The sequence below is a fragment of the Lynx rufus genome, unplaced genomic scaffold (assembly GCF_022079265.1).
Source record: "Lynx rufus isolate CCGP_SWC_20201006 ecotype Redwood Valley unplaced genomic scaffold, mLynRuf1.p SCAF_4, whole genome shotgun sequence".
NCBI classification, from domain to species: domain Eukaryota; kingdom Metazoa; phylum Chordata; class Mammalia; order Carnivora; family Felidae; genus Lynx; species Lynx rufus.
In genome coordinates this window covers 29,536,641-29,551,445 of record NW_025814856.1, presented here as the reverse complement: position 1 = coordinate 29,551,445, position 14,805 = coordinate 29,536,641, and the positions used below count along the sequence as shown (strand labels likewise).

General features: G+C 41.5%; 1 protein-coding gene across 13 annotated transcripts in view; it reads left to right on the top strand.

The window, feature by feature from the left end:
• The window catches only part of CADPS (calcium dependent secretion activator), a 477,681-nt gene that overhangs the window by 395,000 nt on the left and 67,876 nt on the right, over positions 1 to 14,805 (top strand). For 10 of the 13 annotated variants that reach the window (XM_047095935.1, XM_047095938.1, XM_047095931.1 and 7 more), the window contains 4 exons: positions 675 to 830; positions 4,637 to 4,784; positions 12,372 to 12,446; positions 13,339 to 13,422. In XM_047095935.1, coding sequence (XP_046951891.1) covers positions 675 to 830; positions 4,637 to 4,784; positions 12,372 to 12,446; positions 13,339 to 13,422 — 463 coding nt within the window. Of the gene's footprint in view, positions 1 to 674; positions 831 to 4,636; positions 4,785 to 11,482; positions 11,498 to 12,371; positions 12,447 to 13,338; positions 13,423 to 14,805 lie in introns of all 13 variants that reach the window. The other 3 variants (XM_047095936.1, XM_047095939.1, XM_047095932.1) reach the window with 1 other exon arrangement.

Here is a 14,805-nt window from a genome sequence, read left to right as displayed (position 1 = left end):
ACACCTCACCTCGTCCTGGGGCTGTCTATGCAACAGGCTGGTCGATGATAATTGGAATAATAGCCAAACTGAACAAGAATCTTGGACTCAAGGTATCCAGGTGTACTCGTCTTGATTTGAGTCACCCCAGTTTCTTTCCAGCTCTTCAAAAGAGAAAGCAGGTCCTCGCTCACCACTTTGTTAGCACTGTCCTTTTAAAACTGAAAGTCTTGTGCAATCTCCAAGAGACCTCCGCTCTGGAGGGGAGCTGGGGAAATGCATGAAACCCTGAATTTTAATAACTGCATGTTGCCATGTAGTTATTATCTGTTGAGACTTACTTCTCCCTCTGGTTCGTGGCCTTCATCTAAATCATCACATGTGTTAATGTGGTTATTAAAAGAAGGCTGATTTTTACCATACACCGTTCTCCTGGTCATGGTGGGGCAACACCTTTCCTCAGACTTCTCACTGGTCTGGAATGATTGGCCGAACAAAGCAGACTAAGTCATGTATGGTAAAACTCAAAATCTGCCGGTGGAGATTGCCCCCACCTCCACCGCCAACATGCGTCGTTTTGTATGTTGAAGCCACTGTTTGCCTTAAGCCTTCTAGCGCCTAGTCGTCTTTGTGTCAGCTTTTCCAGAACCCAAGGCCAGTGGGTGACTGTTGTTTTCTAATTTTTATCCTGCCAGTAATGGATCAGGCACTTCAGAAGATCTGTTCTGGAAACTCGATGCCCTTCAGACCTTCATTCGGGACTTGCACTGGCCCGAAGAAGAGTTTGGAAAGCACCTAGAACAACGGCTGAAGCTGATGGCAAGTGACATGATTGAATCTTGTGTCAAAAGGTAAGCCTAGTGGCTGGACAGGCTCTGCATGCCCTCTCCGCTATCCTCTGACTCGGGGAATGGTAGGCGGCCACTCATTCGATTGGCCGCGATTTGGATTTTTGAGGGGAGAAGGCGATTGCTCGTCAAAGTCAGCCAGAGTGGTGGCCACCCAAGTCTAGCTCCTGTTCACCCGCCCCACATCTGTCCCAAACCCGACACAATATGGCAGCCAGTTTCTTCACTTAGCTCCCTGAGGGAAGGATCCATGTGTGTTCTTATTCTGCTCTGTATCCCTGGTATCTAGCGGCATCTGACACAAAGTATTTACTTAATAAATATTTGTTAAAGGTACAAGTGTATGTGGGAGGGGACAACTAGATGAAATAAAGAGAAGTACACGCCATTCTGGAGCCGCCATATCCAGTACAGGTAGTGGGAATCGAATGCCTTTTAAGAAACGTGAGCAAGACCTCAGCGACATCATTCGGTCTATATACATGAACTGAGCACTTACTGTGTGCCAACTCTTAGTTGTCCTGCCCCAAATCTAACTAGATATCCATCAGGGGCCATTTTGATTTCCTACAAATTGCCTGTTTTGTCGCTGCGGCATATAGGATTGAGGTGAGCGTGCGGCACTTGAAACTCCCAGGTAGAATGGTCTGAGAAAGTGAAGAGAAGAAAACGAGAACAATATGCATCCATTCCGCAAAAATTGTTTAGCTCCTCCTATCTGCCAGGCACCGTGCTACATTCTTGGCATACCATCGAAGAATAAGACACCACAGCCCGTCCCTCCTGGAGTATCTATATCTGTGTATCAGACACAGAGATGAAATTCCTCTGGTTTAACATCGTTATCATCACCCTGTCTGTCCCCAGACACACATCCAGGTTCCTTTTCCAGTTCATAATTGTTCCATTATTCTTCCTCCATTCAAAACAAAAAGGAGAGACCACAAGCAGCCTAGGCCACTCCAGATCTCCAGATGTTGTGTCGTTTGGCTGATGGATCAGTTGTGGGTGACGGGGGCTGGGTTTGTCTGGGAGTGATCTGAGTTTTATATCTTGGAGGAAGAAAAGAGAAGTAATAGCATCAAAACTGGGAACCACAAGGGCAAAAGAACAGCACGGTCCTAGGCACGTGAGCATCTCAGCAAGAATGAGAAAAGGAGCCACATGCTGTGGGGAGTCTGGGCAGGTGTTTGATGGCACTTCTGGAAGCTTACAGTCCTGGCGACCCACATTTTGTGTTTTATTCTTGTCTTCGCACTCTTAGAACCAAAGGCAGACCTACTGTTCAAACCCAAGGTCAACACGTTTCCTGAGAATTTCAAATTCTGCCATTTCCTACATGGCCTCTGTCGGTTTTAGGAAGAGCAACTCCTTGCGTGTGGCCAAAGCATTCCGCCAAAACCTTCTTGTGGGGCAGTTCCCCTGTGGTGAAAAATTCTCTCCTGATCTGTACTCAGGGCTACGGCACATTAGAATGAACACTTACCCGCGTCCGGTCTGTGCACACGATTGTACAGAAAGATGTGCGTGCCCTTCTGAGAAGCCAGTCTTTGGAGTAGGGTAGGGAGACCACAGGAAGACATGTGGATGTGAAAGATAGACAGTGACTCCCTTACTGCAAATCTCTGGGGAACAGCCACCCCAAGGAGTGTGGAGCACTCACAGGCAGGGAGTCTATCTGATTCTCTCTGAGCTCCTGGCCCTCCAGGTCCCAGCATCATGTTTGGTACATAGCTGTGAAGTAACCTTTCGTTAACAAAAGTTAGTCAACTGCACCTGCACATCAGCGATGGATGCTTAAATTTCTGGATGTCCCTTCCAATTAAGGCCCCAGACAAAAGCAGACAACTGCAAATATAAGTGCAAATATCACCCCCCAACCTCCAGATGCAGAGGGTAAAATACGAAAAAGTCCTTGGATATTTGAAGACATAGAATCTACATGAGTAGAGCCTAGATCTTTGGCTTTCTTTCCTCTTTGGGACAGAATCGATGGCCCTCGTTCTAGAAGGACATCAACATAAGGACATGATTTCATAGATGCAAATATGCGACATCCAAAAGTTTCAATCAGGCGCTCTTCGTTTCCAAGTTTCTAAGAAGTTTAAATCATTCATTCGATGGGCGTGACAGAGCCTGCAGTCTAGTCTATATCGGATACCGTATTTCACCAACACATTGCCCCCTAACCCTGCCCTCAAGGAGAGTCATGTAGATTCAGTGACTGCACCGTCCCTGGCACGTTGCTCTATGGAGCCCCGTAAGTCATATTAACTTTGCCTCTGGCTTCCCCCTTTGCACAGCCCCACCCTCCCAGGGCCGTGCACAGTTCTCCTGTGGAAACAGAAGCCGGTGACTTCCTTGTAAGGGAGCGATTTAGCACTTCCCCTTCTCAAATTGGGCCGGAACTGGCATGCAGGCCTCAGATCAGCACAGGGACCTGTCCAGCTCAGTCCCCATCAGACATCCTTTTCACAAAACCAGAAAAGGATGTATTTTCAGCGTAGCTTAAAATGATCATCATGATTAGAAAGCTACTTCAGTGCACCGAGCCTTTAGGAGCCAAGATACATTTATCTTTAACATGATCATATAATATATAGGAGTGTTTTAAGGTTTTTTTTTTTTTTAATTTTTTTTCTTAAGAACTAGGCTTCCAACCTTAGAAATTATACTTGGCTTCCCTGCATGCACTCAGGGTGTGTTAGCAAGCTGGCATCCTTTCCCGAGCTAACTAGCTGTGTGGTCCTCCTATGCACTGTTAGAAAACTGCTACAAATACCTCCTAAAGCAATGCTTTCCTGGTGGCTGCATGATCTCCAGAACCTGACCGTGAACAATACTGAAAAGACACATTGGACGAAAGGAGCTTTAATAAAACCACTTACTAGCCAGGCGCTTTTCTTTCAAGACGTGTGATGATGTGACCCACTTCTCTAAAACCTTTTACAATATAACTGGTCCCCTTTACAATGCTGATACCAAGGATTAAATCTCACACCTGTATTACCAGCTGGCCACGGCAGACTAGGTTTTTCCTGTGAGCAGTAAGCACATTGCTGGGATCAGAATTTGACCTATGTCAAAATTATGTCACTCTAAGCTTTTACCATTACACAATTATTGAATTGGTAAGTATATTATGCCATTTTCACTTGTAAAAAATATATACTCATACTGCAGAATAATAGACATTGCAAACAAATATACTGGAAGTCCCCTGATATCACTCCTTCTAATTGAACTTTCCTCCCCAAAGTTACCCATCTTATTTTTTTAGTCCTTAAAGCTATATAATAATTGGATTTTTTTTTTTTTTTACTTCGGTCTCTTTCAAAACCAAAAGAAAAAAAAAAACACCAAATGTCATTTAAGATTTTTCCCCCACCATGAGATTTTGAAGATTAGAAGCTGCTTTTTTGTTTTTTGTTTTTTTAATGAAGTGATTCAAGGTAGGCAGTTGCCAATGTGAGAGAAGTTACATATGCTATAATGCTATAATTGGGTTTTTGTTCATTCATTCATTCTCCTGCAATTAGGGTTCTCCATAGCATGTAAACTATAGACAGAAATACCCTGAGCTACAGGTGTTCCGTGTTCTGCCGAGAAAGGAAGGGTTTACGTGGCTGTCTGCGTGAATAGGCCTTCCTTAGTTGGGAAAGTCATTTTTAAAAGAACACATGTGAAGTCATTGTCGATTGAAACTGATTACAGCCTTCAATTTTCTTTTTCACTGACCTCTCAGAAAATGTCTCCTCCACCTGCCGCCACGAATGCTGAATTGGTCTTTTCCTACTTTGTTTTAATAGAACCAGGATTGCATTTGAAGTTAAGCTGCAAAAAACCAGTCGATCAACAGATTTTCGAGTCCCACAGTCAATATGCACCATGTTTAATGTTATGGTTGATGCCAAAGCTCAATCAACAAAACTTTGCAGCATGGAAATGGGCCAAGAGGTAAAAAAAAAAAAAAAAAAAAAAAAAAAAAATACACATTTTCCCCCCTCCATTGATCATGTAAAAGAAAACTTCACAAATTCCTTCCATCTATACCAGTGTGCTAGTTTCAGAAATATTCTCTAACATTTGCGGATTAAGCTACAGATGAATGTGTGGTATCTGTTTGTTAAGTCAATTTCTAAGGCACGTGCTAATAAGAATGCCAGTCACTTGGAAGTGATTCTTGGCTGGAGTTGGAGTGGCCGTAAAGTTCCTTTAAGTCACATGATGTGGGATGACCTTATTTATTAAGCTGGTATCTCCAATAGATCTGTTTGCCAGAGTGTAAGTCATTTTCACATTTGAAGTGCATTTTATCACTTGGAACATCTGGTCAGCAGGAGAGCTCGCTTCCTTGCATCAAGCAACTTCCAGGATATATAATGTTATTTCACCCTGCTACCCCAACCCCAGCCAGCAGGTTCTGAATTTTTAAGAAATGACAGACTTTCCAGTTTCCTTAGATTGAGCTGATTGTGACCAAAAGGTTAGTCCTTGCTAAGTTTCCAATTCCAAAGTGGTATTTAAAATGTAAAGGAGAAAGAAGCAGCAACTTGGGCTTGATTAAAGACTATCATGATCATTTTTCTCCGATGGCCTCAAGCCAGCTAGATATTCATATACCAATTTAGAATTAATTCAGAAACATTTCTGGCAACTCTCATGTTGTTGCCAATTGGCATAAATTGCTCCTAAATCAGATCTTTCGATACCAGCCTTACATGCTCAGAATTCTTACTAAATTATATTTGCTCCTTATTCGTTATTTATTTTCTCTTTCGGCACCTTCCATTTTTAAACGTGGGTTGGTGATATTCTCTTCCTGGCAAAATCATCTCCAACCTTCTTTCCCTACAAATCAGCTTCCTTAGCCACCCCTGTTAACTTTTGCTCCCAACTGACTTCCTTTTGAGGGACATTTCCTTGGGGGTTATGTTCTAGGCACTGGGGGCAAATGCAGTGGTTCTCAAAATTTCAGTGGGCATCAGACTCATTGAGAGAGCTTCTTAAGACCCAGTGGTTGGGTCTCACCCCAAGAGTTTCTGGTAGGTCTGGGGTGTGACCCAAGAATTTGCATTTCTAACCAATTCCCCAGTGATGCTGATGCTGCTGGCTGGTCTGGAGACCACAGTTTGAGAATCGTTGGTCTGGAGGCTTGGATCCAAGAAGGAGTTAAGATTAGGGGTCACACGTGAAGGACAGCCTCCTGAGGAAGGCTTGGGTTAGGCTCGTTAAGTCACTCAGCCTGTCTGAACTTCGGTTTTCTCATCTGTAAAATGATGGCCCTATTTTAATTTATTTCAGGCTATTTTGAGCTGCAGAATCGGTTCTTCAAACCTTGCCAAAAAGGCCAGCATGTGAAACAAATAAGATTAGAGCTGCTCTGGATAAAGCAGAGGGCAGGGGGTCAAAGAAGAGGGTCCTCATGCTCAAACTACCAGGTTCCTTCCCACCTCTGCATTTCTTTGCTGCCCACCTGAATTCTCTTAGGCTTCACGGATCCCACTTGAAAAACCCTGCTTTTGGTGATTTTTCATGTTCATTCAGATCCCTTTGAGTTCAAACTTTCCAAAATTCTGTCCCTCATGAATTTTTCTCCCCTTGAGCTCCTTTTCTGAAAATTGAGATGTAATTCACATGCCATAAATTTCAGCCTTTTAAAGTATACAATTCAATAGTTTTTTAGTATATTCACAAAGCTACGCAACCATAACAACTATCAGTTTTAGGACTCTTCCTTCACCCTAAAAAGACACCTGACTTATTGATAATAGTTGCCCAACCCTCCCTCCCCAGCCCTGGGCAACCACCACTCTACTTTCTGTCTCTAAGACTTGCCTATTCTGAGCATTTCATATAAATGGAATCTCATGTGGCCTTTTGTGACCGGTTTCTTTCATAGGACATTGTATTTTCAAGACTCATGTTGTTGCAGGCATCAGCACTTTGTTCCTTTTTATACTGAATAATGTTTTATTACTTAGTTATGCCACATCATATTTACCAATTCATCAGTTGATAGACTTTTGAGTTGTTTCTACTTTTTAGCTACTACGAGTAACACTGCCATGAACATTCAATGTACAAGTTTTCGTGTGGACCTGTGATTTCAATTGTCTTGAATATCTACCTAGAATTGAGATTCCTGGGTCATGTGGTCTGTCTTATTATAGCCATCCTAGTGTGTGTGCAGTGGTATCTCACTGTGGTTTTGATTTGCAGTGATGTTGGTCATACTTTTATGTGCCTACTGACCGTTTGTGTATCTCCTTTGAAGAAATATCTATTCAAATCCTTTGCCCATTTAAAAAATTAAATTCTTTTTATTGTTTAGTTGTTAGAGTTCTTTATGTATTGTGGACGCTAGACCATTATCATACATAGGGTTTGCAACTCTTTTCTCTGGTTCTGCCAATTGCCTTTTTCACATTCTTAGTAGTATCCTTTAAAACACAGTAGTTTTGTTTTTGTTTTGTTTTGTTTTAAGTTTGATGGAGTCCCATTTATCTCTTTCCCCTTGGAGCTTCCTGAGATGTCCATTTCAACTGAGTTTCACAAGGATGACACCATTCCAGGATGAGAAGGGTTGTTGCACTAGACTGGCCTCCTTTTCCCTCAGCAGCTCTTATGACTTCAGATCAACTCAGTTGTGGCCACATGTAAAGAACTCCACATACCTGGCCAGATGCTAAGTAATCCTTCCAAATAAGCCAAGTCACTCTGAGCTTATCTTTTTTTTTTTGAACTCGGGCTTGGGGACAGTAGTGTATGTTGGAGGGCAGGGGTTGTTGTCACAGGCTCCACTGAAAATTTGATGAAATTTATGGAATCAATTCCCAGGGGAAAAAATACTTTCACGCAATTTCACATTTCATGGGGCATGATGACCTTGTTAGGTCTAACCATAGACCCCGGTTGGAGATATATGATAAAAAACAGCAAGTAGGTTTTGTCACAAGGGGATCCTGTTCTTACCATTACCACTAATTACTTCTGTGCTACAGTCAAATGACCTTGGCTTAACCTTGGAGTCTTGGTTTTCTTGAAGAACAAGTTGTCCAGTGGCTTCATAAGTACATCTTATGGGTGCTATACGTTAGCTGCCAAACTCTGTGACCTTGATCAAGTCCCTTACTGTTACAACCTAACTGTCATCATTTATCAAATGAAAGATATAGCATGCAACCCACAGCCTTTGAGAGATATGTAGCTCGTAAAAGCTGAGGATAAAGCTCCCTAATTTCTGGATGTCAGTTTAGAATGTTGTCTGGGATATGCTCAAATGGTAACATTTTTGAGGTTAAACAGCAGTACCTACTTCTTCCGGGATAGTATTCTATTTGATAAAGTAGAAAACACATCATGTATCCCTTTCAAACAATTCAACATTCTTTTTTTATGAAAACAATAACTGAGGCTAGTTAACACTTCCTATTTTTTCTGAACCCCCACATCCCCCTCCAAGACCAAATGATCTTTATTAAGGGCTCATCCAATACTGCATTCTATTCTCTGGCTCTTATCCTAAGACTCAGTTTCCCAGACCATTCTAGAGAGACCTGCTATGCCATTTCTCCTTAGTATAATTGAATCAGAGACACCTAAGTGACCAGCTCATGGGACTAGAGGGCTCTGCTGACCTTAGAATACCAAATGACCAAGAATAGTCTGAACGAAGCCAGATACCATTTTCAGTATATCTATACTTCCTCTGAGGGACCTTGCTGGCTGTGACCTTGAGTAGAACTTCAATGGGAAGTCTCATGCAAATAGCCTCTCCTTAATTTTTATCACTTTGCAGGATTGGGATATTCATCTCCAAAGTCACCGGAATTATAGAAATGAGATTGGCCAAAGATGACTGGAAATTGGGAGAACAGACAGAAAGTTCAATGTTTTTGTGTAGTTTTCACTTTGTGAGTTTGGGATATTAGGCTCACATTCCAGATCTACTTATAATACCTGCTTCCACCTGGATTCCAACTCCCTCAAAGTGTTTTAGACTAGTGACTTGGCCAGGTGATACAGTATCCTCCAATTTTAAGATCACTTCCTTAATTTCATCACCAGGGTAAAGTCTCATCTAAAAACAGCTGTTGAAGCATTTGTTAACCATACTTTTCCATCTTAAATATTTATTTTTTCATTAAAATTTTCAAAGCACCAGTAGAAAGGAAATTGTGTATTAAATAGTTTCTCACTTGGTCTAGTGTGTTTTCATCTCATTTCCAAGGTCAGATGGTCTTAACAGAAAGACAACATACACACAATCTGTTCCATGACAAGGCAAAATGTGCAGTACAGGAAGTCAAGTGGAATGATTTTTACAAAGTGATTGTGAATTTGCAGCAGCCTAGCTCATCAGAAGCAGAAGTGAACTCCAAACTTTCCATACCATTGAAGATTAGTGGTTCCCTTGGTATTATCATGATCTAGTGCCCCAGAATATAACTTATGGGTATTATCATTATTATTATTACTAGGGTAAAGCCAATCCAATGATGCCGGGGGAGGGAACTGGAAAATGCAAAAATAGGAAGGATCCCTCTTTGTACCCATATTGGGATGCAGACTTCAAGAGACTTTGTGGCAAGATAATCTTATTGTGGGGATGGTAATTATAAGATGCCCCAGTGATATTTATTCCCCTTCACGGAGCTTCACATCTGCGTGGAACAGATAATCTCCCCAGAAAGAGCAGAATGAAGTGCTCACTATTGCCCTGGAAAAGCTGGTTAATCAATAAGTTTGGGGAGAATTTGGTAAAAACAAATGCGTGCATTTTGTACTTACTTGTCTAAAAATGGGGACTGCTTTGATATCCAGCCCTTTAGTGCATGTTAAGCAGAGCAGATATGACCCTGGTGGACTATCTTTCCCAAACTAAGTTTTGTTTATTTATCAAAACAACCTTTTCATAACGGGGGGGGGGGAACGTAGACAGGAGTAACAATAACAGTATTTGTCCAGAGTGAAAGGGAGAGACAGTGGAATTCTCTGCAGGGAGGTCAGGGCAAGTTTGTCATGGAAAAATCGAAGGCGGGAGGAGGTTCCAAACACCGACCATGTCTCCATATACTTCAGTGTGGACTCCTTACAGAATGAAAAGGTTTGAGGTTCCCCCACCTGTGAAGAGAAAGCATATTTGCTTTTCAAGAAAAAAAAATGGCATTACTAACACCTCAGACCATGAGCCTGTATCTCTCCCGGTACATGGATAACAACTACGATGGTCTCTGCTCACCATGTCAGCCAAGTGTTCCAAGAGAACGTTTCTATTCTCAGTGATGTTCTTTGCTGGGTTAGAAGCCCCCCGCTTCATATTTCAGATTGTATTATTTTGCCTACAACTTGCTTTTCTGAGTTAGTTAAATCTCATAATTAATCAACGTGGATCATTTATAGTAATCCAAAGAAAATCAAGCAGAGTGAGACAGTCACATGAGGAGGAAAGTAAGCATGTGATACTGGATCTTATCTCAAGACCTAAAAATGAATTTGGAGCCCTGTCAATATTCCTGAATTCTTTTGCTCTGACATCTTTCTTTGTGTTTCTAGCACAGAATTCTGCAGATAGTTTTTTGCATTCAGCTTCAGGTTTATGCCACTTACTAGTAAATCCCTTCATGAAGCTAGCGGGAGAGCCAGCGTGGGTCCTGATTTTATCAGGGCTGTGCAACATGGACCCTTTTTGCTTTATTGTTTTTCCTCTAATCAACTGAAAGGGAATGAAAATGAGAGAGTTGAGCAATAAGGACCATATCTCCCTACCCTTGGCCTCTACTTTATGAAATTGAACAAATAGTATTGGAGTTGCAATTATGGTTACAACATGTTTTCACAGCTTAGACCCTCACTTGACCTTCAAAATAGATCTCTGAGGGGCACCTTGGTGGCTCTGTTGGTTGAGCATCTGACTTCAGCCCAGGTCATGATCTCACTGTCCCGAGTTCAAGCCCCGAGTCGGACTCTGTGCTACCAGCACAGAGCCTGGAGCCTGTTTCTGATTCTGTGTCTTCCTCTCCGTATCTGCCACTCTCCCATTCATGCTCTCTCTCTCTCTCTCTCTCTCTCTCTCTCTCACACACACACACACACAAATAAATAAACATTTAAAAAATAGATCTCTGAATCTGAGAGCAGAACTGCCAGGAAATGTCTTTTAAATAATAATAATAATAAATAATAAATAGAAGAACAGACCTGCTAAATATCTTTAAACAGGGTTTGCTTCATTCTCTTTCCAAGATCAGTGTTTGTACTTGGTTCTCCTTCTACCCCCCACATTGGTTGCGACCAGTTAGTGGTATCAATCTGTTCTTTTACAGATGAGGAAACTGAACTACATTTTCTTAGGCTACATGATTTCCCAACTTTGCACTGGGACTTTATCTAGGTCTTCCAATTACAAACAAAATTCCCCTGTGACTTTTAATGAACTTACTGAATTCATATCCCTTCACTCACTTTCATTAATTCTGATTGCCAGTTATCAGAATATCAAACCACGTTCCCGTGGCTTATTATTTCTGTATGTTTTCATAGCTTTTTGAATGGTTTGCTTAATTTTCGTTTTCTCATGTGTCCTTTTGTCCTAATCTTTATTTGCACTGTTCCTTTTTTTTTCTATTCCTAATTAATCATCCTTCTGAAAGTTTGCTAAAGAGTGGGTAAGTGCATTTTCCTTTCCAAATAGCAGTGCTTTGCATTGTTATTTTTTATTAAGGAATATGGAATAATTCGAATGGATACTAAAATGATCTAATAAATGTCAAGGAACTGGCATACAGTATTTTCTGTTGAAATCGCTTTTCCTTTTTTCCTGGCATTTACAGCAGATTTTTGTTTGTGTGGGGGTTTGTTTTCACATTACTATTTAAATTTAATCGACAGCGGCCGTTAGAGAAATTGAAAAACTTAACAGGAGTCTTAGCAGAGGCTCTAAACCTGGAGAAAATGAGTGGCTGTCGCAAGGGCTCAGAAAAAAAACAAACAAACAAACAAAAAACAAACAAACAAAAAAAAACGTTGCCTCCACACTGAGTCAATATCTAGAGAACCAGTGGGCTCTGAGGCGTTAACCCCAAGTATCAGAGGGTTTTAGAACAGTTTTTGCGAAATCCATCACAGTGTCTTGGTCAAATTCTGAGTCACATCCCCCGGCAGTTTTCCAAAGATAACTTTTCATCCCCTGTATTAAATTATTGTGCTATCTTATTTTGTAAGTTCCAGATCAATACACCGCTAGGCCATGAAGCCATTCCATGCGTGCTGTTTGTAATCGTGTGTATGTATCTACACATATCAAAGCCATCCAAAGCCTTGGGTGAGCAGCCATGTGGCTGGTAATTTTTTTTAAGAGCTTCAGATCTCTCTTCATCAAAGACCTGGAGTCAGAATCTTACGGCTGCGTCTGGGACTATGGAAATGAACTGGGTCTACGGGCCAGGCTTGCTTTATAAATTGTGTTGTCTAAAAATTACTGACGGATACAATGCCCTCACCTCCCAAACATGCTAATATTTGTCTTTCTGTGTTCCTCAGCATCAATACCATTCAAAAATAGATGAACTAATTGAAGAAGCTGTTAAAGAAATGATAACACTCTTGGTTGCAAAGGTAACCTTCAGCTTCAGGTGAAATGTTTCATTGCGAACATTGCTTTGTTAGATCTGCATTCCCATTAAAATGTAACACGTTAAAAAGTTCAGTTGGATACTTGTATTTCTCAGGAAACAAGATCGTACATCACCCAGGCTCAAGTCAGAATGATTTTTTCTGATGATTGCAAGCCGCGTGAAGATGAATCGATGAAGTGGCGTGTGTTAACTTCATAAGAAATTGTCCCCCGACTAGGTTATAGGAAAAGTGTTTGTTTTGTTTTTCAGCGCTGACAAAGTTAGATTTTAAATACAGAAAGTTAAACGGTAATAAGGAATTCTGCCATCCTGAAAACCCCCTTTTCCCTCGTTTCTCATGCAGTGAGAGTCATAATAAAACATAAAAGTCAGATAAAGCTATTTCAGTCACCCTCATGAATTATAGAATTTTAACTAAGTAATGCTGAATGGGAAGACATTTATATTTGCCAGTGCTAAACTTCTGTTTCCCCCAAATTACTGATAAAATACAAATAAAAATAGATTGGATTAAATGTAGTGCTAATATGTAACGTAAAAACTGCTTTGCGCAGTTTTGGATTTTGAAAAGTGCATTTAATATTATCGCATGCTGTATGCAACTCAATAATATTTTGTCACTTTGTACTTCTGTAACACTCTGTATTTGCAATCACATAATAATGAAGAGAAAGCCGGATAAGTCAAATATTTCTCTGTGAAAGCAATCTATTCCTCTCCCCAAAAGCGGGAATCAAATAATATTTTAGAACGCAAAAGCAAGTGAGGTCACTGCTAGTCTCTGGCTGGTTGGGAATGTTGCTCCTTAGTGTGAACAGTTAGAGTTTGAAATAATATATATATATCTATCTATTTTTTTGCTGTTTTACTAGTTCGTTACTATCTTGGAAGGAGTACTGGCAAAATTATCCAGATATGACGAAGGGACTTTGTTTTCTTCTTTTTTGTCATTTACCGTAAGTAAAGAGCTTCTTCCTTGCCTGGTTTTTGTTTTAGTGTGGGTTTGGGTTTTGGTTTAGGGGAGGGGTGCCAATGTGTCATTTTGGTGTTGGTTTGTGTGTGCATGTGAATTAAGGTCAGCTACCAATATAACATGACAATAAGCAGGACCTTTCATAACCGCAGGTAATCCAAAATCATTTCTTTCACTTGAGAATGCACAATATGTATGTTATGTATATGCATGTACACACACATACACATACGTCTCCATATGTATACATCCCAAAGAGAGTTGCTGGCCCGAGCCCGTGTTAGTTATCTCAGGAAAATCACTTAATGTTTCTGGGTCACCACTTGCCCATCTGTAAAATTTAAACGTTGCAAATAGAGACCTACAGGTCAGACAGAGCTTTCGAATACGTTTTATTTGGTCCTCACTGGGTCAGGTACACTTTTCCTAACTGAATTAGTTGCCTATATTTACAACGCGGGAGGATTCACGGAGATGTCCATATTCCAGGCTTTCTTTATAAAAGGGACACTTAAGAGCTCTGAGCATCTCAGACCAGTGGTCTGCTGGTCACCGTGGGCCCCATTGACCAGACGGTCGTTTGCCAGTTTCCTGTAGCAGCTGCTGTTTTGCTCATTCGTGTACCTGCCTGGGCTTGGGAACACTGGAGTCTACAACCTCTGAAGCACATGACTGGGTCCGTACAGATTGTGAGGGGCTCTAATTCTGCGCCAGGATCGGGCATGGGCATAGAAGTGAGTTTGGCTGTGGGCGGAAGCCAGCCTCATTCTCTGCAGGTCAATGACCAATGGAGATGGTCACCGTAAAGGGGCTGCTTTGGGGGCCTTGTTCTCCCACCTTCTGTGCTCGGTGGCGATGACAACTGTATCTTTTCTTGACGTTTCTGATAGCTGGGTTTTTGCTCGCTCTGAGGCCAGCTGTTTTCCTCTGACGTAAGAAAGGCAATCAATTTAAGACCTACTATCCCTGCGTCTTTAAAACAGCATTAATGTATGAAGAACCTCCTAGAAAGGCATTGAATGCCAAGATGAGGCCCAGCACGGGGTAGGAGGTAGCATATCATCATCATCTTTGGGATCTGGCAGAACCGGCTTCAAATCCTGTTGCCAGGATTAACCAGCTATGTGATCTTGAGTAGCTGTCTCATCCTCTCCGAGTCTCAGTTGTGCTTTGGGTTTGCTTTTGGCCTTGGGGAGGGGCGCTATTATATAATTTTGGTTTTGGTGTTGGCATATGTGTGTTAATTATGGCCAACTACCATGATGTATGGGAGTGAGGAGTGGATAACATCTGCTGGGATGAGCTGTTGGGGAGATAATATTGTAAGTGAAGAGTCTAGCATAGTCCTAGCACGAAGTAAGTTCTC